This window comes from Labeo rohita, chromosome 12, assembly GCF_022985175.1.
Source record: "Labeo rohita strain BAU-BD-2019 chromosome 12, IGBB_LRoh.1.0, whole genome shotgun sequence".
NCBI classification, from domain to species: Eukaryota; Metazoa; Chordata; class Actinopteri; order Cypriniformes; family Cyprinidae; genus Labeo; species Labeo rohita.
Window position 1 is genome coordinate 23,755,724 of NC_066880.1, and position 25,009 is coordinate 23,780,732.

Sequence of the window (25,009 nt, forward strand, 5' to 3'; positions counted from 1 at the left end):
TTTTTTCTTTTCCAGTATCTCTCCATCACATCTCTCTCATGCATGATTGACCTTTAGTCGGGCGGTTATCCTCCGCTTTATAAAGACAGAACTCACTCATCAACACAGTTCTGTCTTTTCCTTTCTAATGCTCTGCTTCCGACTCCGTTTTCCTTTTTATTGTTCTTTTATATATCATATTGTTCTTTTGGATTTTGCTTTTGCACACAAATACAGACGACCAGTGGCATGAATGTGGAAGGAAGTCCAAAAATGTCACATGAGAGAGTGCAGCGCCTCCACGTCACTGTGATTGGCTGATTACATGACAATATGACAGGCTATCATCTCATAGAGACCCAGCTTTCATGATCGTAAACGGTCCATAAATCGACCTAGGGTGCATTTCCCATACATAGACGTACTCAGTAGCATAATGTATTGTTGGAAAAAATAACTAGCTAGTCATGACTGCTTCCCGAAAATGTGGTACTACTGTTACATCTCCGTTGTTTGAGCCGCACTGGGTTGACAGTATAGCACAGGGGTGGTGAACGTCAGTCCTGGAGAGCCGCAGCTCTGCATAGCTTTGCTTCAACCCTAATCAAACGCACCTGAACAAGCTAATCAAGGTCTGAAGGGTTACTAGAAAGCAACAGGCAGGTGAGTTTTAATTAGGGTTGGAGCTGAACTCTGCATGGCTGCGGGTCTTAGATTATCACACAAGTGCTAAAAGTAGACAAAAAGAACTCAATCAAAAAACGAGACAAAAATGTTTTCTTTGTCTTTTATTTATTTAGGAAAATGATCCAATATTACATATCTGTGGGTGGTAAAATTGTGTGAATCTCTAGGATTAGCTGTTAATTTCAAGATGAAATTAGAGAACATCTGTTTAGAGGTGTTTTCAGTCACTGAGATGGTGTCATTGCTTGCCCTGTTTTATTTAAAGAACAGGGATCTATCAAAGTCTGATTGTGATTGTGGAAGTGAATCATAGCACTAACAAAGGTGATCTCTGAAGACCTCACAAAAAGTTTCTGTTGCTCATCAGGCTAGAAAAGGTTATAAAACCATCTCTAAAGAGTTTGGACTCCACAAATCCACAGTCATTGTACAAATGGAGGGCATTTAAGTTCACCGTTACTCTCCCCAGGAGTGGTTGACGAACAAAGATCGCTCCAAAATCAAGAAGTGTAATAGTCTGTGAGGTTGCAAAGGAACTCAGGGTAACTTCTAAGCAACTAAAGGCCTTTCTCACATTGGCTAATTTTAATGTTCATGAGTTCATCATCAGGGGAGCACTGAACAACATGGTGTGCATGGCAGAGTTGCAAGAAGAAACCACTACTCTCCAAAAAGAACATTACTGCCCATCTGCAGTTTGCTAAAGATCATTTGGACAAGGTTTTGTGGATGGATGAAACCAAAATAGAACGTTTTGGTTTAAAGAGAAGCATTATGTTTGGAAAAAAGAACACACTGCATTCCAGCATAAGAACCTTATCCCATCTGTAAAACATGGTGGTGGTAATGTCATAGTTTGGGTCTGTTTTGCTGCATCTGGGCCAGGACGACATACATACATACTTTTGCCACTGACAGACGTAACAGACGTAATTGGATAATTTTTCTCAATAAATAAATGACAAGGTATATATTTTTTTGATTGGATTCTTTTTGTCAACTTCTAGGACTTCTGTGAAAATGGGATGATCTTCTAGGTCATATTTATGCAGAAATAAATGTTGGGAAACAATGATTCATTTAATTATTGCTAATAATGCCTCTTGGAAAATGACCCAGAATGTATCAAACTGGTGGAAAAATACAGACTAGTTACAGTGTAAACAACTCACCCACTCAAACATCTGATCTTTGAAGCTTAATTTTTAACTTAAAATGGCCTAAAACACAAAATGATCAGTGAATGGAACATTATGGTTCAGTATCGCCATTACATGCTGACAGACAGTGACTTTATATATTAAGAATTTTTGTATTGTATCATCATGGGTTTAATACTAATTATGAACTGTTCAGCATTCTGGGACATTCCCACTGCTTTCATCTTCTTGGATGTGTGGTTAAAAATGTTCGGTTTCTTTTCTTGCATTGCCTCCCACGCACTTAACAGGAGTTTCATTTTACTGTACAGCCACACAATACCCCAGTTATCTGCCATTTTTTAGAACTTGAGAGAGAATAAATGTCCTAACATTAGTAACTGAAAAACAAAATGTTACAAAGCTAGCATCTCATACTATATATTTGTCAATGACAATGAATGGCTAGTTAACAGTTGATCTCAAAAATCCAGTTAATACATGTGAGTCACTTCAGTTCAATAAATGCAGTATTACTCTCTATCGTAAATGAAAATAAAAGATTGAGAATTGGACTCTTCAGAGACAAAAAGAAAAACTGTAAGCAAGTTTTAAAGTCAGATGTACTGTGTATACATATGTGTGCAGTTTTGTATATGTGTGTAGCTTTGGTTGCCAAATTTACTGTAAAAAGAACTGTAGCAACATTAATGGATATCAGAGGTTTAAAGGAGAAGTTCATTTCCAGAACAAAAATTTACAGATAATTTGTTCACCCCCTTGTCATCCAAGATGTTCATGTCTTTCTTTCTTCAGTTGTAAAGAAATTCTGTTTCTTGAGGAAAACATTCCAGAATTTCTCTCCATATAATGGACTTAAATGGTGCCACAAGTTTGAACTTCCAAAATGCAGTTTAAATGCAGCTTCAAATGGCTCTAAATCATCCCAGCAGAAGAAGAGACTTGTCTAGCAAAACCTATCGGCCATTTCAAAACAAATTGACAATTTATATACTTTTTAACCTAAAATGCTCATATTGTCTTGTCTCTGCGATGCGTAGTCTGCGTAATCTGGGTCAATACAGTTGCAAAGGGTGTTTGATGTTCTTTGTATGTTCACTTTGTAAACACTGGGTTGGTACTTCTGCAGTGATGTTGACAATTTTGAAGTTGGGGAAGAAAATGAGATAGGAGTTTTTCAACATACCCTAACTGTATTGACCGTATTGACCCAAAACAAAAAAAACAAAGTTTACACAGACCTAGACAAGCGTTTAAGGTTAAAAAAAAGTATAGAAATTGTCAATTTGTTTTTCGAAAACGACCAGTCGTTCCAGATCGTTTAGTGCCATTTGAAGCTGCATTTAAACTACATTTTGGAAGTGCAAACTTGGGGGCACCATTGAACTCCACTTTATGGAGATAATTCCTGAAATTTTATCAACTGAAGAAAGAAAGTCACAAACATCTTGGATGACAAGGGGATGAGTAAATTATTTTTAAATTTTTGTTCTGGAAGTGAACTTCTCCTTTTACTTTACAGTAAAAAAATTACAGTAAAATGTTATTATCGTTATTTAATTGACTAATATAATGTTAATATACCAAAGTAATAAAATCAGTTTCATACCTTTATAATATACTGATAACCACAGTTTAGCTTTTCCAGAAACAGAGCCAAATAATAATGTCTCTCTCTCTCTCTCTCCTTCGGCTTAGTCCCTTTATCCAGGGTCGCCACAGCGGAGTGATCCGCACATCCGATTTGGCACAATTTTTCTGCCAGATGCCCTTCCTGCTGCAACCCAGCCCTGAACTCGTGCAACCCTAGTGCTGAAACACACTCACTCACTCACTCATTAGCTAAATAACAATATAAAACATCGTAATTGTAGAACACAACATATACTATAAACATTACTCTACTCTAACAACACAAAATGTAAAAACTTAATTCACTGTACTTATCATAAAAACAACATAGGCTCATTGGAAATACGTGCCTCTATATACATTTATGCAAAACTGAAAAACCATACCTATATCTATGTGTAGATTCCTGGTCCTAGCTGGTCATAACTGGTCAGCATCCTGGTTTTACAGGGATTTTGGCCAGTTCCTAGCTGGTCAGGCTGGGAGACCAGCTGGAACAACCAGCTTAACCCAGCTTGACCAGCATAGCCAGGCTGGGAAACCAGCAAAAACCAGCCACTTCCAGCTTAAACCAGCTAAGACCAGCCAACCAGCTTAGACAGGTTTTAGCTGGATTTTTCAACAAGGTTTTAATTAATAAAACCAAACTTTTACACAATTACTTGCAGAATATTATGTTATGACTTCAAAACAATTTTAACATCCTGTGCAATTTACAAACTGATTCTTCTGAACATTGTCATCACATATACAGCTTCATATGCATGAGTTTTCTAATTCAGTAGGTTTGCTCGGTAGCTCACGTGATACGGTGTTACACTTGAGTGATGAAGAGCTCCGGTATGAACTGCGTGAAACTACGGTTCAGCAAAACAGCTCAAATCTGGATAAGGAAGTTAAAATAGCACGGCTGCATCAACAAATGTGTTTTTATATCAGTTTTGCATTTGTTAACACTATTGGGTAAATTTAGGGTTGGGTTTGGTGTAGGGGATATTTCCAACACGACAGAGCTTTAACCTTTAGCGACACTCCCCTGATATTTAAATTCTGAACAGCTGCAATACATTCCTCAAGCAGCGTAATAAAAACGCAGCAATACGTGCCTGTACCAGTGTAATAAAAACGTGTTTTAGTGTCACATTTTCTGGATATTTCACTTTGAAACTGCCACAAAATGTGCAGTAAGGTATGTAATTATGGTGTATATAGAGGCAAGTATTTTCATGAGCCTGGGTTGAACAAAAAACTAAGAATGTGAATGAAAAAGTGTGTTCATAGTGTTACAGAGCATCCCATACTGTTCGGCATAACAGGCCTGGACAACCACAGTCTCTTTTCACACATTTTATAAACTGTATGCATGCATTACTATAATCACGTATGCCTGTGATAGCAACATCTGAAGAAAAAAAGCCACACACAGACAGGTTATTATTTTTAACAATCGTGACTGTTTGATTCTTCAGTGAGAAGTGGACTAGCTGCGTCATAACAGTCTAAAATGAGATGATAGTGAGGGAAAGTATTTCCTGTAGATGAGATCTGACTGTGTCATTATGTTTACTGGGAATATACACAGCGACATGCCTTGTCATGCTGAGGAGGAGAGCAGAATATGTAGCGTGTTGTTCGCGTGCATGCATGTTCTCTGCGGCAAAATGTGATCCCGCTCACAAAAGGTCAGTGTGTGTAACCTGAGATCGCAGCGGAGAAACTCCATCTCTATTATCGACCACAAACGCTTCTGTACATATGCTTTCTCCCTCTTGCCACTAAATCTGTGTCTCCTGATACACATCTGTCTTTTCTATTGCATTTCTGTTTTCGGTTCTCTTTTGCCGCGGCTCTTTCCTTTCAGGTTCAGATCCTTTTTTCTTATCGAGTGTTTTCCAATAGTGAGCCAGCAAATCTGTATGATCTACATTGTGTCAACAGAGTCAAATTTAGCCCCTCTAATCATTAGGTTAACTTAGTCTAGAAAAAGTCAGAACTCACTGGCAGGCAGGGAAATCTGATCTTCAATCAGTACTTCCTACTACCTGATTTAATTAAGTGCTAATGCATAAATGCTGTTCAGTGCCGCCCGTGATCTTTAGGGCTTCCTGTCAGTTATATAAGGACAAGAATATATCTTTTTTCTGAGATAGATTACATTGTAAAATTTAATATTTTTGTAAATAGTCATTATTGGAATACGTCTTCAAAATATCACTTTTATTTCAATGTGTACTGTTTCTTTGTAATTGTTTGTAAAATGTACTTGCACCACATTTTAAGTGTAGTTAGTGGTATTTAGGCTTCAATATGCAATAGTTTGCTGTTTATTCAAATACAGTTGAGGTCAAAGGGTTTATACAAAATGCATGTTATTTTTATCTTTTCACACCGAAGACAACCTATTACGGAAGGTTTAAATGCTCACTGATGCTTCAGAAGGAAAAACAATGCATTAAAAGCCGGGGGGTGAAAACTTTTGAACAGAATAAAGGTGTGTGAAAAGGTGGATCTCAAAATCATACAGTCATTGTTGGAAAGGGTTCAAATACACAAAAATGCTGAAAAACCAAAGAATTTGTGGGACCTGAAGGATTTTTCTGAAGAACAGCGGGCAGTTTAACTTCAGGACAAACAAGGGACTCATGAACAACTATCACTAATAAAACAAACAAAAAAAAAAAAAAAACACACAGGTGTGGATCATTCAGGGAACAACACAGTGTTTAGAATCAATTGTATGTAAACTTTTGAACAGGATCATTTTTAGAAATTCAACTATTAGTTTCTCTTGTGGACCGTATGTAAACGTCTTTTATATTAAATATCTTATTCAGGTCAGTACTAAATAAAATATAACATGCAATTTGTATAATCCCTCTTATTTTGGTAAAATAATTCTGCAAGGTGTATGTAAACTTTTGACCTCAACAATTGTGCCTGAATGTTAACAAGGTAACACTTTACACATATTACTATAGTAATAACAGTAAATGATGCATAATTACAAGTAACTAACCATAAATGAAACACTAACTCTAATCTTAACCCTATAGTAGGTACATCTAGTTAATTAATATTACGCAGTACTTTTTTTGTGTAATAACACTGTAATAAAGCCATCTTAAAACGGGTACAAGTGTAACCATTAATGCTTTTTAAATCACTTTATTTTTTAAAAACATTTTTAATTTTTTGTTTAATTACTTGCCTGTTACTGAAAAGGCAATAATTATTTTTATGTTATGTTATTTTATGATAATGTTGTGTTATGACCAATGAATGGCTGACAAATTCAATAATATTTATATAAAAAAACACAAAGCTAAAATCAAACATAATGTGCTGCATAAGAAATGGATTTTTATTTTAAAACAGTGTTATTATTAAATTTTAGGTGTTTTTCAAGATTAACTTTAAGTTAGCATTACATGATGGCACAAGAAATTACAGTAACAAGTTTAAAGGGGTCATCGAATGCAAAGTTCACTTTTACATGTTGTTTGAACATTAATGTGTGTTGGCAGTGTATGTTGATTGACATGAGCATCTTACCTCAGACCCGCCCTAAATCAGCTGTAACAGTCCAACCTCCATTGTTTTGATGCCAGAACAGGGATGTAAGTTAGACAAGAATATCTCAGATTGAGCGATTGAGGTGTTGTGTTGCTGGATGTTATAATGAACATAGTGCTCGTCATTTACTCCAACATCTGAACCGCTGAAGATGCAATGGATTACATTTGCTTGTGAAGGGAATGTGCCTCCCGATCTACATAAATGCATCTATGATTGTGCAAATCATTCGTGATCCAGCTTCACTTACATTAGAAGTGAGTGTAAGGGTTTTTATGAATCTCTGTAATCACCTTTCCTAATAACGTGCTAGTTAGCAAGTTTAGCGGCTAAACGCGCTAAATGCAGCTAAAGTAAACAGTCTCTCAGGGCACAGCTGGTCTCTCCACAGAGAGAAGAGAGGGGCGGAGCGAGCAGAGCTCATTTGCATTTAAAAGAACAATCCCTCAGAATGAGATGATTTTTGCAGAGCTCATTTTGACAAGGTAAAAAGGGTGTTGTTTTACACTGCCATTGAGAATTTTTTACCAAAGTATATTATAGACCTTTTATTAAGACCCTAAAGAATCATATCAACTTGTGGAAAATGGGCATCCAATGACCTCTTTAAGGACCAATTTCTCACTATTAACTAGTTGCTTATTAACATGAATATTACTAGCATATTGTTTGTTTATTAGTACTTATAAAGCACATATTAATGCCTTATTCTTTATGACCATATTTTAGATCCTTTAATCCTACCCCATAAACTTATCAGCTACCTTACTAACTATTAATAAGCAATTAATAAGTTTAATGAGGCAAAAGACATAGTTAATTGTTAGTCAATGGACCCCAAAGTGTGACCAAAATGACTGTAAAATAAGTAGGGAACATTACAGCGGGCAAATCCTGAATAATTGGTAACACGTAATGATCACTTTGTCAGGCATTTTTATTTCTGATGCTTGTTAAATGCTTTTTTTAGTCAGATGTGGTTGTATAATCTTTTTATTATGTTCTTGTTTAAAAGATTGGAGCCTGTCCCACACCCAGTGGTGGGCAGTAACGAAGTAGTTGTAATTCGTTACTGTACTTAAGTACATTTTTCAAGTATCTTTACTTTACTGGAGTAGTTTTATTTTGAGTAACTTTCACTTTTACTTCACTACATTCCAAAGCGTAAGATCGTACTTTTTTACTTCACTACATTTCATAAACATATCGTTACTCCTTATAAAATATCACGTGCTCTGAGACGCACAAGCGGTGTCTGATTCATGAACAAACTGATTCTTTTCAATGAACCTGTTAAACTGATTCGCCAATCGCACCAAACGATTCATTCACGAATTGGAATGATCCGATTGCAGCTGTTCTCGAGTCGACAACTCATTGATTCAAGCGATCCGTTTAGAGCGAGACTCCAGTCAAATGAATTCACAAGTAAAAACTGGGAGATCTTGTGTGCGCGCGACCGATGCTGCGAAAAGTAAGTTACCAAGGTCGAATTTTCGTATTAATTTTTATAACTGAAAATCATATTTAGGTCAAAGCTGTCCGTTGTTTATGAATTACATCTGCTGTAAAAGGTGATCTGTTTAAGCGCACTGAAATGCTTGAATTCAGACGCATCAAAAACGAAAAATTTTAATAACAGCTTAAATAAAATAACTCATGCACATTCATATTCCTTGCTGATGTAACGTTAGCAGTTCTATTAAAATGCTAGCCCTACGTGACGTCTGTTTTTATATTGTTTAGCAACAGTATAAATGTTTATATTGTTTGGATCAGCTGGAGTAGACAGATATAATGTTTATTCAACTATACTGAAAATAAGTAAATATTGTTAGCTGATGCTAACTGTCTAGCAGGTTGCTGGTGCTAAGTTGAGATCATTTTTAGATATAAAGTCCACATATTTTTATTCAACCACCTAGATAGATTACATCCAAGGGAAAAAGAAAGGATGTGATGTTCAGATCATGGTAACTACAGTAATTATCAAAGGAAAGGAAATAATCATTATGTAAATATTTCCTTAAAATGTTCTTGCTAACTTCAGGCCTTATTGTCATGTCATATATAACTGTGACGTTATGCAAAACAAGCTTTAAAACACTTTTTTTCTTACTGTTGAAAATATGATTGTCAAATCTGTTTTGTCTCAGGTACATTGCAGTGTAAGCTGCACATTGAATATTACTATATCACTCTCGTCAACATAGTCCATATCAACAACAAAAATTTATTTTTTGGGAAAATCCCAGGTTTTTTTAGCAGTAGGATTATAAAAAAATATGTGCTAATATAAAATTCAATTAAGTAGCCTATTTAAAATTGCAAAATTAATCTATCAGTACTTTTTTACTTAAGTACATAAAAAATCGGGTACTTTTGTACTTTCACTCGAGTAAAATTGAAAGAGGAGCACTTTTACTTTTACTGGAGTAATATATTATTATACGTATCTGTACTTTTACTCAAGTACTCAACTTGTGTACTTCGTCCACCACTGCCCACACCCCCAATCCTGGTTAACACGGTCTATTACTGCCAATGCTCATTAACTTCCATGCTTGAATGTCAGTGATTTCATCCGGACACACTCTTGCTGCACAATTTAGTGGGTGAACCTTGACACTGAGGTTGTAAAGGGGAAGATTGTGAGATAAAAGAATAGATGTAAATTGTTTTTCGACTGAAAGGATTCTCTTGGAAACTTTGGCTCCAAAAATTCTTCTTAAGAAGCTTAAATTCCACACTGGGCATCTTGGAATTTCAATGATGTAATTCCAGCCACAATCACAGTTATATCCCAGAGGGTGAACCAGTTCGAAACCACTGACCAAAAATTTTCAGAAATTCATAAGGGAGAAAACTGGGTGACACAAGCTCAGGCACACGCCGGATCATCACCCCGAACCACCACATCAGGGAAAAGCGGTGCGTTACCCCAGAAAACAGCTCATTGCTCTATCCACTAATGTCATAGGGCACATGCCAGACAAGTGCAGACAGCCGGGGGGATGAGCAGTTGTCATGAATGGACACACTTCATTGTCGTAGCATGGGGAGGGTGGGGCAAACAGAGGAAGAGATTGATTATTTCTGTTCAGTACAGACAGGCATCTCAGTTTCAAGGCATACATTGTACTCGGCAGAAAGAGAGGTCAAAGTTAAAGAGTCAATATGGGTGATGATAAATCTTTGGGTTTGGATGGGAGGGATATTGACCAATAAAGCTCTTTTTATGTGCTCAGTGTTGAAAAAAGCCCTCCACTGTCTCATGGCCACTTACAAAAATGAATCACTAGAGAAAATTGAATTATGAAGTTTCGTTTATCAAGTTTTAAGTCTTGAAGTCATAATATCTCTAAATTCTACCAAAAAAGTATACAAATATATTTCAATTACTATCATTTTTAATGTCTTGCTTTATTTTATTTTTATTTTTTTATGTTTTGACCTTAGATTTAAATTCAAATTTTTTTGTTACAACAAAGAAACATTACAGTGGGCAAACCATTATCTGTAATCTGTAAAAAGAATTCTCTTCTGCTCACCAAGCCTGCATTTATTTTATCCAAAATACAGCAAAAACAGTAACACTTTTGGACATTTTTACTATTTGAAATAACTTTTTTCTATTTGAATATATTTAAACTGTAATTTATTCCTGTGATCAAAGCTAAATTTTCAGCATCATTACTCCAGTCTTCAGTGTCACATGATCCTTCAGAAATCATTCTAATATGCTGATTTGCTCATCAATATTTAAAACAGTTGACTAATTTTTTTTTTTTTTTCGGGATTCTTTAATGAACAGAAAGATCCAAAGATCAGCATTTGTCTGAAATAAAAGGCTTTTGTAACGTTATACACCATACCATTCAAAGCTTGGAGTCAGTATAATGTTGTTTTTTTTTTTTGGGAAAGAAATTATAGAAATTATTTTCTTTTTTTTTCTATTTTACTTTTATTTAGCAAGGATGCTTTAAGTCGATCAAAAGTGATGATAAAGACATTTATAATGTTACAGAAGATTTCTATTTCAGACAAATGCTGTTGTTCTGAACGTTCTATTCATCAAAGAAACCTAAAGAAATTCTACTCAGCTGTTTTCAACGTAATAATAATAATAATTTTTTACAGTAAATCTGAATATTAGAATGATTTCTGAAGAATGATGTGACACTGAAGACTGTAGTAATGATGCTAAAAATTCACCTTTAAAATCACAGGAATAAATTATATTTAAATAATATATATTAAAATAGAAAAGTTATTTTAAATAATAAAATAAAAAATAAAAAAATCTTACTGTTCAGAAACTTTTGACTGGTAGTGTTTAATTTATCAAAATCATTTTTTGTAAAGTAATTTTTATTCTCTCACTTTAATTCAATTTTTTTTTCTTTTTCTCTTTTAGTTCTTTAGTTCCAACATTATTTTTCAAAATAATTAATCCCATTTCCAATATATATTTTTTTACTATTGTATTATTTATACACCATGATAGTATTTGTGGTATTGCATTTAGACTGATGCAAATAATTGTTTTAAAAAATAATAATAATAATAATAAAAAAAACAACAACATCCTGATGATATAGAAAAAGTAACAAGGCTCTGGTTTCACAAACAAAAAGGTTTTGCTTTCTTTGGCAAAATATATTTTTTCCTTTTGATTTGAGGATGAAATGTGACCTTGACATGAAATGTGACATGTTCTTTTAAGATCCACCCGGGTATGTTGAGATTGATGGGGCTCTTTGACACACACCACCCACCAACGCAACTTCATGCTTTTTAATGAAATTACACGCCACTTTCATGCTACCCGTCCCCACACATGACCCATTACATCCCATTAGAGCAGAGAAAGACAAAAAATGTCTCAAATCTGAATCTAATAAAAAAAAATTTCACACTTGGCCCTTTTCAGGGGTTTTGCTGGATTTTTGCCCCAATAGTACACATTCCAAATGATCTCAGACCCTTTTAAAGTAAACCAAATCAAGATGGGTTAGGAAGGTGGTCTGAGAAAGCTAAAATTTGTTCACTTGATTTTTCTGTTTAATCTAATCCTCGGATGTCTTCGTCCAAATTCATCACGCTATTCATCATTGTTGCTTCTGCTGGAAAATTTTTTTAAATTATTCACTCATGGCATTCACCATGTCTACTGTCTTTCAAACTGCTTCCAAATTGTGTAACAGAGATCCTACTGAGAACTACTATTTAAATGGACCAAAAATGAATCTGAGTCCTCTTTCAGGGGAAGGTACAGTGTAAACATAAAGAGATCTGGGTCCTTTTTCACTTGGTTCACTGCTTGGTCCACTTCAAGTGTTCTGAGTGTGATACGTCTGGATCATCTATAATCTGGTAAATTCCTGATACATATGAACATTCTTTATCTGAAATAGACAACTCACTTCCTTGTGGCAGACAACACTATGTTTTATTTACTTTCTTCTGGGGACTTCCATGTTTATAGAACCCATAATGAACTGAAATCAGTAGCCACCCATGACCTATGACCTCTCACCTTGATGTTAAGACCCTGTCAAGAGGTCAGACGGGGTCAGAGAAAATCTTACGCTGATCACTGACAGATAAATATCACTTATACACGCATGTCTCAGCAGTCACTTACAAACTGATCCAAACCAGACAATTATGTGTCAAAGACAATCCAGAAACATATTCAACCAAGTTAGAAATAACTGAACCAATGCCAAAAGTAGCTTTTTAGTTTGTGGATATTTGGGTTATACAGCGGATTTTAAAAACCCTCACCCTGTCAGTAGTAACAAAATTTTGTGAGGAATAAGTTTGATGGATGAATCTGTACTAATATGCCAATGCTTCAAATTGTGTGGAATATTTTCATTCTACAGATGCTGTCTATACACGCACACATTGTACAAAATGCTTAAAATGACATCATATATTTCTGTGTAATGCCATAATGAGAATACATTAAGAAAGTACATTGAAAATCCATTTATGGACTCTGCTGCACTTAGTATGGTTTCCTTTGATAGCAGAACTTGGGCCGTGTACAAAGCCTCTTTCTCTGATCCTTTTCTAAAACTGTGTTAGCAGCCAGACCCAGAACAAAGCCTGTAATGTTTACTGCAGATCTTTGAATGCGATCCTTTGCTCAAGATACTGTTAATTTTATTCACAGCTAAGTTCAGCTCAGCAATAAGATGGCAAATATTAAGCTTCCGGCTATGCCAAAAGCATCTGATATTATGCAGAGTTCAGTGAGCAGGGAAATCACAAAAAGTTGAAGTATTTTTGGCTTTCTTAGTTCTATATCATATTACTTGTCTGTTTGTAGACATACCACATCTACACACAAACACAACAGTGAATTAACACAATGATCAATAGCAAATCTCATCCATTAATTTATCTATTATATAGGCTGAATGGTCTCATCATAGACTACCAGTCAAAAAGTTTTAAGATTTTTTAATGTTTTTTAAAGAAGTTTCTTCTGCTCACCAAGCTTGTTTTTATTTGATCCAAAGTACAGAAAAAACTGTAAAATTTCGAAATATTTTTACTATTTAAAATATGTTTTCTATTTGAATATATTTTAAAATGTAATTTTATTTCCGTGGTTTCAAAGCTGAATTTTTTGCATCATTACTCCAGTCACATGATCCTTCAGAAATCATTCTAATATTCTTATTTGCTGCTCAAAAAAAATATTATTATTATTATTATTATGCTGAAAACAGCTGAGTAGAATTTTTTCAGGTTTCTTTGATGAATAGAAAGTTCAGAAGAACAACATTTATCCGGAATAGAAATCTTTTGTAACATTATAAAAGTCTTTATCATCACTTCTGATCAATTTAAAGCATCCTTGCTAAATAAAAGTACTAATTTCTATATTTTCTTTTCAAAAAAGTTATACTGACTCCAAGCTTTTGAATGGTATAGTGTATAATGTTAAATGCTGATCTTTCTATTCATCAAAGAATCCTGAAAAATGTACTCAACCGTTTTAAATATTGCTAATAATAAAATAAAAATGTTTCTTGAACAGCAAATCATTCTAATGAATGATTTCTGAAGGATTATGTGACAGTAAAGACTGGAGTAATGATGCTGAAAATGTATCTTCAATCACAGGAATAAATTACATTTTAAAATATATTTAAATTGAAAACAGTTATTTTAAATAGTAAAAATATTTCAGAATTTTACTGTTTTTGCTGTACCTTGGATCAAATAAATTCAGGCTTGGTGAGGTGAGAAGAGAAAACATTAAAAATCTTACTGTTCAAAAACTTTTGACTGGTAGTGTACATTTTCATTTTTATACATATATTTTAAGTTCTGCCATAGTTTTCTTTTTGTTTTTAACAAAATTAAGCTTTATATCAACATTTTTCTGTTTTATGCAATAATGTTTTACTTTTAAATAGCAATAAATAGCAAGTGTAAATACCATATATTGCTAAGAAAAAATATGCTATTTACATTTACTGTAAATAGCTGCTGCCATATAACTATAAACTATAACTATAAAAAAGTAATAAACATATAAAAAAAGTATCAAGATAAATAAAGCATGTGAAATCTCTATTTGTTGTGACACAAACTCCTGAAATAATACCAAATATTGAGTATGCTACAGAGTTTTAGAAGTCTTCATAGACTTCTTTACAGACCGTTTATCATTTCTGCGTTTTAGAGAACATTTATGATAATGCATTATGTAAAAGAATTTCAAAAATAAATTTTCATCAATACAGCATGCAAAAAGGTGGTAGTAAGTTACTGACCACCTAGAAATGCAACCACCCAGAACCCCCTAGCAACCGCACAGCAACAAACAAAAAAGATAAAGAAAATAAAAACCAGTACACTAGTATTGTATTGGTGACGTACGCAAATCTAACTGTCATAACGGCCAACACACAGGGCAATTTCTTGGTCAGTGATTTTAAAACCAAGCAAGAAGTTGAGTAACAGAAATCTATTTGTCACAACTTTTATTTGATATTTAATCTCAATTCTCCTACCTTGGCAGACAGCATCGCTGATAGGCGTGCAGCTCTTCAACTCCATCTCAGGCTGATCGCAGACGGTGCAGGGCATGCAGGGGTCAAAGGAGGTCTCCTGATCTGAAAACGTGTCATCCATGCACTCCTCGCACACCGTGTCACGGTCAAAATTACAGCGCGCGAGCACACCCTGGCCCATAGGACACACCGTGCAGGCCTCACAGCGGCCCGACACTTTGCTGAAGAAGAACCCATAGTCGCAGACACACACTGCATCGTTGGCATCAGTGCAGGGCGTCAGCATGCGCGTGAGTTCAGAACATGGTGTACACGGCTGGCACTTCTCAGTGTGGCTGAAGTTCTCAGAGAATGTCTCACCTGAAGACAGAAGGAGAAAAGGTTAAGAAGGCAGTCTCTTTGAACATACAAAGTTTGTAGCTGTGTATGAATTACCCATAAAAACACTTTCATTACTTGAAATAAAATGAACTTGAAATTAAATAAAAAACTTTGGCTCATATTTTAGTTTGGGGACCAATTTTGACTATTAACCAAATATTAACTACGACTTTTGCCTCAATAAACTCCAAATTTGCTGCTTTTTAAGAGTTAGAATACAAACTCGCAACTGTGATACAAACTCAGCTGAAATGAATCCAGAATTGCGAGACATAAACTCACAATTCAGACTTTTTCTCAGATCTGTGATATAAACTTTTCTTAAGACTTTTTCTCTAGCAATTCTGATTTTTTTCTCAGAACTGTGACATATAAACTCTCAACTGAGAGTTATAAAGTCCAATATTTTCTCAGAACTGCGAGTTTATATCTTAACTCCCAACTGGATGTTATAAAGTCGCAGTTCTAAGAAAAAAGTCAGAATTGTGAGTTTATATCTCGCAATTATGATTTTATTTCTCAGAATCGTGACTATTTCTCATAATTGTAGTTTATGTCTTACAATTCTGAGAAAAAAAGTCAAATTTGTGAGTTTATATCATGCAATTCTGACTTTTTTTCTTGCAACTGTGAGTTTATATTTTACAATTATGACTCAGTCTTTTTTCACAGAATTATGAGATATAAACTCTCAGTTGTGAGTTATAAAGTTATAAAGTGAGTTATATTTTGAGAGGAAAAAAGACTCGTATGTTCTCAGAATTGCTAGTTTTTTATTGCTAGTTTTTATCTTCACTCCCAATTGCATGTTATAAAGTCAGAATTATGACTTTATTTCTCATAATTGCGAGTTTATTTCTCAGAATTGTAAGTTTATGTCTCACAGTTCTGACTTTATAACTTGCAATTGCAAGTTTATATCATGCAAATCTGAGAAAAAAAAGATTTGCGAGTTTATATCTCGCAATTCTGACTTTTTTCTCAGAATTGTGAGATATAATCTCAGTTGTGAGTTATAAAGTCCAGTTTTGAGGGGAAAAAAGACTGATATGTTCTCAGAATTGCTTTTTTATTGCTATTTTTTATCTTAACTCCCAATTGCATGTTATAAAGTCAGAATTGCAAGATAAACTATTACACAATTCTAAAAAAAAAAAAAAAAGTCAGAATTGTGAGTTTATATCTAGCAATTCTGACTTTTTTTCATAATTGTGACTTTATTTATCAGAACTGTGAGTTTCTTACAATTTTGAGTTTGTCTCGCAATTCTGACTTTATCATGCAATTCAGAGAAAAATGTCTGATTTGTGACTCTGTATATCTTACAATTCTGACAAGTTATAAAGTCCAGTTTTGAAGGGGAAAAAAGACTGATATGTTCTCAGAATTGCAAGTTTATATTTTAACTTAACTCTTAATATAAACTTGCAGTTATGAGAAAAAAAGTCAGAATTGCGAGTTAATATTTCACAATTCTAAGAAAGTCAGAATTGCAAGGTTGTATCACAGTTCTGAGAAAAAAGTCAGAACTGTGAGATAAAAAGTCACAATTACCTTTTTTTTTTTAAATTTTATTCAGTGGCAGAAACGGGCTTCCATACTTGATAAGCAAGTAAATCATGGGGTCATTTTAATTTTTGGGTGAACTATCCTTTCAAGAGATTTAAAATATAGTCATGCACATGAGGGCATTACTATGTGCTCTATTAGTACTAATAAACAGCCAATATGCTAGTAATAAGCATGCTAATAAGCAACTAGTTAATAGTGAGAATTGGTCCTTAAAATAAGGTGCTAAACTCAGTTTCCAAGGCAAATTTTTATTTCCCTTTAGTTTACAATGAAGTATAAAATAACTCAAAACTAAATTACACTTAATAAAAACTGTTTAAAAAAAAAAGCTAAGAAAAATCAGAGAAAAACAAAATTATAAAAAAATTAACTAAAATTAAAATGACAAAAAAAGAAAATCTAAATGAAATATTAACAAACTATCATGGTACATCAAAGTATTATGTATGTATGTATGTACTGTATGCATGTAGGTATTTAGATTTTAGGGAAAAGGGTGAAAGAAAGTCATGAGTCATATTTTGACCACATGTATTCTCATAGACATCTAGAATCTACAGGAAGCTACCAGAAGAAAATATGATGTCAGTATTGCAAAGACTGGAGAGAAAATATCTAATGCTGCATGCTTATGGTATTGTATTCCCATCCTCCATCCTATTCAGATATATTAGTGGATAGAGATCTAGCTATCACTAAATTATTCAGGAAGCTATTTTGTCTGTGTATATGCGTGTGTGTGTGTGTGTGTGTGTTTGTGAGACATCACAACTCTTGTGGCTAGCCCCTCTTTATGGCACATCGCTCCAGTGTCCCATACCATATCAAGTGTTTCACTATATGCCAGTTGCGGGATATTCATGGAAACAGTGACCAGACAGTTGCAGAGAGAAAGATAACACGCTAATGCCATAGTTATCATTACATCTATCCATTAAAGTCTTGTTATTGTGTCTTTGTGCTGGACAAATACAGTTGCACATTATGGGTTCCCCTGTGTGCTGGAGCTGCTAATGGCCCTAATGATAACGGGGTAATGTGCTGGCTTCTGGGGGCCAGTTATTGGGGCTTTATTTAGGAGACTGTGATGGGTCGTCTGTGCATTTCCTGCAGATGAAATCCCGTCCACTCAGCCTTTCTCCCTCTGAGTCTACTCTTCTACTGATCTCTGCCCTTTGAGATCCATTAGCATAATGCTAGCCATCAATAATGCATGTCTGTGCATTATGACAGACGGCCAGTGTGTGGGGGTGTTCTTAACCGTACAAGTCATGGAGTTTATGTGTCAATCAACATTAGTACTATAAAGTGCTGAGGTAACATTCTGTTGATAGCTTCTGTTTGTCGGTTTCCAAAAAAGGACACCTACACTGACAGTATTGACTATTTTAGTATGAACTGCTAGAGAATTATGGTCTTAAACAATTACATCTAGTACTCACGTATTCAGATACAAAACAGCAGATATGAGACTCAAGACATGTAAATGGGTTATTAAAGGAGAAGTCCACCTCCAAAACAAAGACTCACATATAATTTACTCACCCCTTGTCATCCAAGATGTTCATGTCTTTCTTTCTTCAGTCGTAAAGAAATTATGTTTTTGAGGAAAACATTTCAGCATTTTTCTCCATATAATGGACTGATATGGTTCCATGATTTTGAACTTCCAAAATGCGGTTTAAATACGATTTCAACAACAATCGGGATATTTTCATAAAAATGATACAATGTATATACTTTTTAATGTCTAACGCTCATCTTGTCTTTCTCTGCCTGGACTGTTTTTTTCCGGTTTATGACAGTTAGGGCATGTCGAAAAATTCCCATCTCAAGTTCTCCCTCATCTTCAAAATCGCCCTATGTCGCTGTTTTACCTTTTTTGTTAAGGGTGTTTGATCTTCTTTGCATGTTCACTTTGAAGAGACTAGGTTGGTACTTCCGCAGCGATGTAGGATGATTTTAAAATGATTTTTGGAGTTTTTCGACATACCCTAACTGTCTTGAGGCTGAATACACAGAGTTCAGGGAGAGCAAGGCAAGACCAGCATTTGAGATTAAATAGTATTTAAATTGTATTTTTTTAATGAAAACAACTGATTGTTTCGCTAGACCCTTCTTCTTGCTGGGATCGTTTACAACTGCATTTGGGATCATCTAAAACGCATTTAAACTGCATTTTTGAAGTTTAAAATCGTGCCACCATATCAGTCCATTACATGGAGAAAAATGTTGAAATGTTTTCCTCAAAAAAATTATTTCTTTACGACTGAAGAAAGAAAGACATAAACATCTTGGATGACAAGGGGGTGAGCACATTATATGTGAATCTCTGTTTTGGAAGTGGACTTCTCCTTTAATGGCTGATGTGATACAGATATTTGAAGAGCGGGGTGGGAGCAATATAAAGCCAAAATATAAATAATTTAGTAATGCTGAAATTGTTCGCTTAAAGAGCTATTTCTACCTAATGAGCCTGAGCCCGACCGAGCCTGGTATCTCCCAAGGTTTTCTTTTCTCCATTTCTGACGCTTTTGGCTTGCATAGTTGTTGACACTTAATATTTGGCAATATTGTGCACTTGATTGCACAGATAAAATCTAAACTGCGCTAGACGATGACATAACTGACTTGATGTTAACTGAAAACTGCTCGTTGAACTTGTGCACATTATTTAAACCCTGAAATATTGCATTACTCATGAACAAGGCAGTACACAGATTTTAGAACTGGCCCTAGATACAATGAAAACTTGTAAAATGGCTAAATACTGATCAGCCTTGCTGACATGTCTTGAGGTGTGGCATGCTATTCTTCATTTAAAACTACTGCTTATTAATATAACATATATTATGTTATTATGCAAGCAGCTTGTATGAGCTCATATTAATTGAGAGAATTTTTGTACTTTTAATAAATGGATGTGTTAATGCATCAACTTGCCATTTACTGTCGAGTGAATAGAAGCAATAGCTACATTCATTGCAAGATGTGGAAACTTTGATCTGTTATATGATGTGGTACAATCAAAGCCATAGTCTTTAAAAAAAAAAAAAAATTAAAAGTGTTCAGATTGGATTTTCATAAAATTCAACTTAGCAGTTTTAGCACACCCATAACCCAAACCTTTGTGAGGAAGCACACTTAAACATACTTTGAAAATCATACTATATAATGTACTGTAAAAGAATATCTTTAAAGAAGAAGTTCACTTCAGAACAAAAATGTACAGATAATTTACTCACCCCCTTGTCATCCAAAATGTTCATGTCTTTCTTTCTTCAGTAGTAAAAAATTATGTTTTTTGAGGAAAAAATTTCAGGATTTATCTCCATATAGTGGACTTTTATGGTGCCTGTGAGTTTCAACTTCTAAAATGCAGTTTAAATGCAGCTTCAAAAGGCTTTAAACGATCCCAACCGAGGAAGAAGGGTCTTATCTAGCAAAGCGATCGGTTATTTCTAAAAAATACTGACAATTTATATACTTTTTAACCTCAAGTGCTCGTCTTGTCTAGCTCTGCATGTACTCTGTGTATTCAAGACAGTTAGGGTATGTCAAAAATCTCCCATCTCATTTTCTCCTCCAACTTTAAAATCATCCTACACTGCTGCAGAAGTACTGACCCAGTGTTTACAAAGTGAACGTGCAAAGAAGATCAAACACTCTTTATTTAAAAAAAGGTAAAACAGCGATGTAGGATGATTTTGAAGTTGGAATAGAAAATGAGATGGGAGTTTTTCGACATACCCTAACTGTCTTGAACCAGAATACACAGAGTTCACACAGAGCTAGAAAAGACGAGCATTTGAGGTTAAAAAGTATATAAATTGTGTTTTTTTTTCAGAAATAACCAATCATTTCACTAGAGAAAATCCTTCTTTCTCGCCTGGGATCTGGCATTTAAACTGCATTTTGGAAGTTCAAACTCACAGGCACCATTGAAGTCCACTAAATGGAGAGAAATCCTAAAATGTTTTCCTTAAAAAACATAATTTCTTTACAACTGAAGAAAGAAAGACATGAACATCTTGGATGACAGAGGGGGGGTAAATTATCAGTAAGTTTCTGTTCTGGACGTGAACTTCTCCTTTAAATGTGAACCAAACTTAATGTTTTTGGACACTGAATTGCATGTTAATTTTCATTAAATGAAAAAGTTTAAATTTATATTATATTAAATTAGTTCAGTTTTCTCAGTGTTGAGTGTTTTTTTACACACTTAAGTAGGACTTAAGTATATCTTTATGTGTAATTTCAATATTATTTCTGTTGTCCTATGTGTTAAAATATATGGTTAACATCAACTGCCAAAAATAATGTCACATATTTTAATAAATGTAGAATTACACATTTGTAATGTTTAAGTTACAATTTAGTATTTTAGTCAGCACATCAAAATAAAGTGTACTTCTTCAAAGATTTAAAATATACATTATGGTAAAACTTTTGATATTGATTTGAAAACTATACTGATATTTTTAATATGACATTAATTTTTAAAAGTGTACTTAAGTGTGTTAACCTCTGGTTTCACAGACAAGCCTTAGGCCTAGCCTAAATGCAAGTCTGAGCTGTTTCAACTGAAAGAATCTTAAAATATATCAGTGCCTTTGTTTAGTCTCAAGATGCACACCAGTGATGTTTTTTTAAAAGGCACATTTATAAAAATTACTTAAATATCCTAATTGAACTATGGCCTAATCCTGGTTTGGCCTAAGCCCTGTCTGTAAAACTAGGCCTATGTTACACTTAAGTGTGTTAACAGTCATGAAAGTGTACTCTAAGTATACTTAGGAGGCCTTTTCTAGTTCTGTAATATTATATTATCTGTAATTACAATTTGAAGTACACTTAAGCTTACATGCAATACAATTAAGCAAACTTCTTTTTCACAAATGAACCCAAAATATACTTCTTTTTATTCTTCAATGCAGAAGTAAGCCTGTGGGGTGAGACTTCCGATTCATTATCCGCTATAAAGAAATGATGAGAAGAATAACAACATGCAGTAAACTGTAAAACGGTTTGCACTACAAACCAGTGTGTTTATAGTTAAGATAATACATTAAAATAATATGGTAAGACACACCAGTCTGCAGAAATTAGCTGTTTTCTACAGCTAAAAATAGCTGGACGCAGAAGCCAGACCCATAAAATTTACAAATGGCCATGCCCGTTCTTACAGAGAAAATAAGGTGAATTAAACTAAACTATGTTTAGTTTACTAGTGTTTACCTTTTACTCTGTAAAATCACTATATCAGAGTACCAGCATTAGACAATGAATGATCAAAAAACACAAGTTTCCTAAATACTGAAGCTGAGAGTCATGAATTCGTCTACAGTTCAATAATGGGAGCCTGTAGTGGCAACTGCAAGTAAACAGAAGGCACGTGAAGGTAAACGTGAAAATCTCCCTGCAGGCTACAGGCGGTAACGTTAATCAGATGATAACTGGGTGGAGTCATCCGCTTTACAGAGTCAAGCATTAATACTGTTATTGTGCTGTAGAGCTATTGATAGTTATGTCCCAAACTCACACTATTGGCTGTATAGCTAATCTTGCTGTGTTGGGTCAGGATACTCAATGGTTTTCTTTTCCTTTGATAGACTTAAAGAAGGTCAATTATGGGGGTGACTGGTGAATATACACACCTGGTTCTTTGACATTAGACAGTGCTTATATTTAAGGAATTAATATGAGCCAGTTAACTTAAATTATCACTTCTTAAACAGCTGCTTTCATTCCAGTACCATTCCAAATGCTACTTTTACATGTCAACACATTAATGCTGACATACTGTCAAGCCGCATTCTGTGACTTATGAGGTTGTGAAAGGAACAGTTTGGGGATTTCAGCATGTAATGGTTAAGTTGATGGATGGGAAACGCAGATCCCAGCAGAGGCCCTTAGGGAAGGCCTGACAAAGAGATGGGAATTACAGAAGGAAGAATGTTTAGGGTTGTAGTGAATGACAGGAGGTCTTGGTGGACATGCCTTTCTGTGACCTTTACCCAAGGCTACTAAATATTAACAAAAAACTAATATGCCAGAACTCAAGTGTAGATCAGTTTAACTTATCTGTCAGTGTGATTAATATGCCGAATGAACATTTATGTGATGTCATCCGATATGAAAGCAAATCACGAATTTAGTATCTCCTAGTAGGCATCAGTAATGTCAATTCTGTATATGTGAAATACATTTAAATGAAGGAAAAAAAATTCAGAATTGTTATTCTCAGACTTTTAGGTCTCATTGTAGTTATCCATACATAAATGAAACCTACGACTATGAAAGAATGATTAAATTATGACTGTTTAACACATTTTTAAAAGTGCACTTTGTAATAATGTCGAATTAAATCTTTTACATTAGAGTTTTTATGTTTTAATAATCTTTCGTCATACTTTAAAGAAAGTACACTTAATTTGATGTGTTGACTAACATACTAAAGCATATAAAGTATATGATTATGAGTTTGGACTCAGTAAGATTTTTAATTTTCTTTTTTTTTAAGTATCTTATGCTCATCAAAGTTGCATTTATTTTATCAAAAATAGAGAAAAAAAAGATTAATTATATATTATATTATATAAAATTATTCTGAAATAATATTGCAATTTAAAATAACAGTTTTCTATTTTAATATACTTTAAATACATATAATTAATTTCTGTGATGCAAAGCTGAATTTTCATCAGCCATTATTCCAGTTTTCACTGTCACATGCAGATTTACTATCAGTTGTGCTGCTTAATATCTTTTTGGAACCTGTGATATTTTTTCAGAATAAAAGGTCAAAGGAACAGTATTTATTTAAAATAGAAATATTTTCTAACAAAATAAGTCTTAACTATCACTTTTTATCAATTTAACACATCCTTGCTGAATAAAAGTATTAATTTCTTACAAAGAAAGAAAGAAAGAAAAAAATTACAAAATATTACAAAATGTTACAAAATATTCCTATTTTTAATTAATGCTGTTCTTTTTAGCATTTTATTCCTCAAAGAATTCTAAAATAAAATCTATCACATGTTCAAAAAAAAAAAAAAACATATTAAGCAGCAACTGTTTTCAACATTGATAATAAATCAGCATATTAGAATAATCATGTGACACTGAAGACTGGAGTAATGCCTGATGAAAATTCACAGGAATAAATTCTATTTTAAAGTATATTAAAATAGACAAATACTATTTTATACTTTGTTTATTTGTATTTATTGATTTTATATATATATATATATATATATATATATATAACTCCATAAATACTGCACGTCTTAAAGGATGACTATTTTTGGTCACATTTCTGGCTACTTGTCCTCTATTTCCATTCATCTCTCTTCTCCTATCTTGTCTTGTTCAGCTGGGTCAAGCAAGCAGACATGTGGGAGATTGGAAGTGGTGGGATTCTGGCAGGCTCTGGCCTAAGACTTGGCTCAGTACCAGCCTCTGTAGATAAAAAAAAAAACTCAAACCCCCAAACCTTGGTACAAACACTCAGTTACGTGACCCTGCCAGTACAACAAATGCATGTACCGTTGGATTTTGCCTTAATTAATCTCACTTAGAGCTGTGAGTGGCTGAAAACACTCAGATTGGTCTCTGAGCTCTCTAGACAATGTTTTGTCAAGTCTCATTTCCTAAAAGCATTTCCCCTTTAACTGCTAATTACCGTTCACAGCTCAAAAGCCCTCTGCCTCCCCTCAAGTGAGAGTTCAGCACAGGAAATGGCATTTTAAATAAGGCAGCTGGTTCATTTTAGCAAAGCTGCGGCCAACATCTCTGTGGATACTCACTGTCAAGACACGGTTCACACACTGTCTGTGTCGCTCCGCAGGGCTTCACCATCCCTTCCCCGGGTTGGCATTGTTTGCAGCACTCCCCACTGGTGGTGAATGCCCTTGAAGGACATGAGTTCTGTGTAGACAAGACTTTGCCCTGTAGAGAAAGAAGGAACAAGTAAAGTCAGCA

General features: G+C 34.3%; 1 protein-coding gene across 2 annotated transcripts in view; it reads right to left on the minus strand.

Moving 5' to 3' along the window:
- ngfrb (nerve growth factor receptor b) overlaps positions 1-25,009 on the minus strand; it is a 49,499-nt gene that overhangs the window by 12,663 nt on the left and 11,827 nt on the right. For both annotated transcript variants that reach the window (XM_051124744.1, XM_051124743.1), the window contains exons 2-3: positions 24,835-24,976; positions 15,071-15,430 (exon numbers count right to left, since the gene is read on the minus strand). In XM_051124744.1, coding sequence (XP_050980701.1) covers positions 15,071-15,430; positions 24,835-24,976 — 502 coding nt within the window. The remainder of the gene's footprint in view (positions 1-15,070; positions 15,431-24,834; positions 24,977-25,009) is intronic.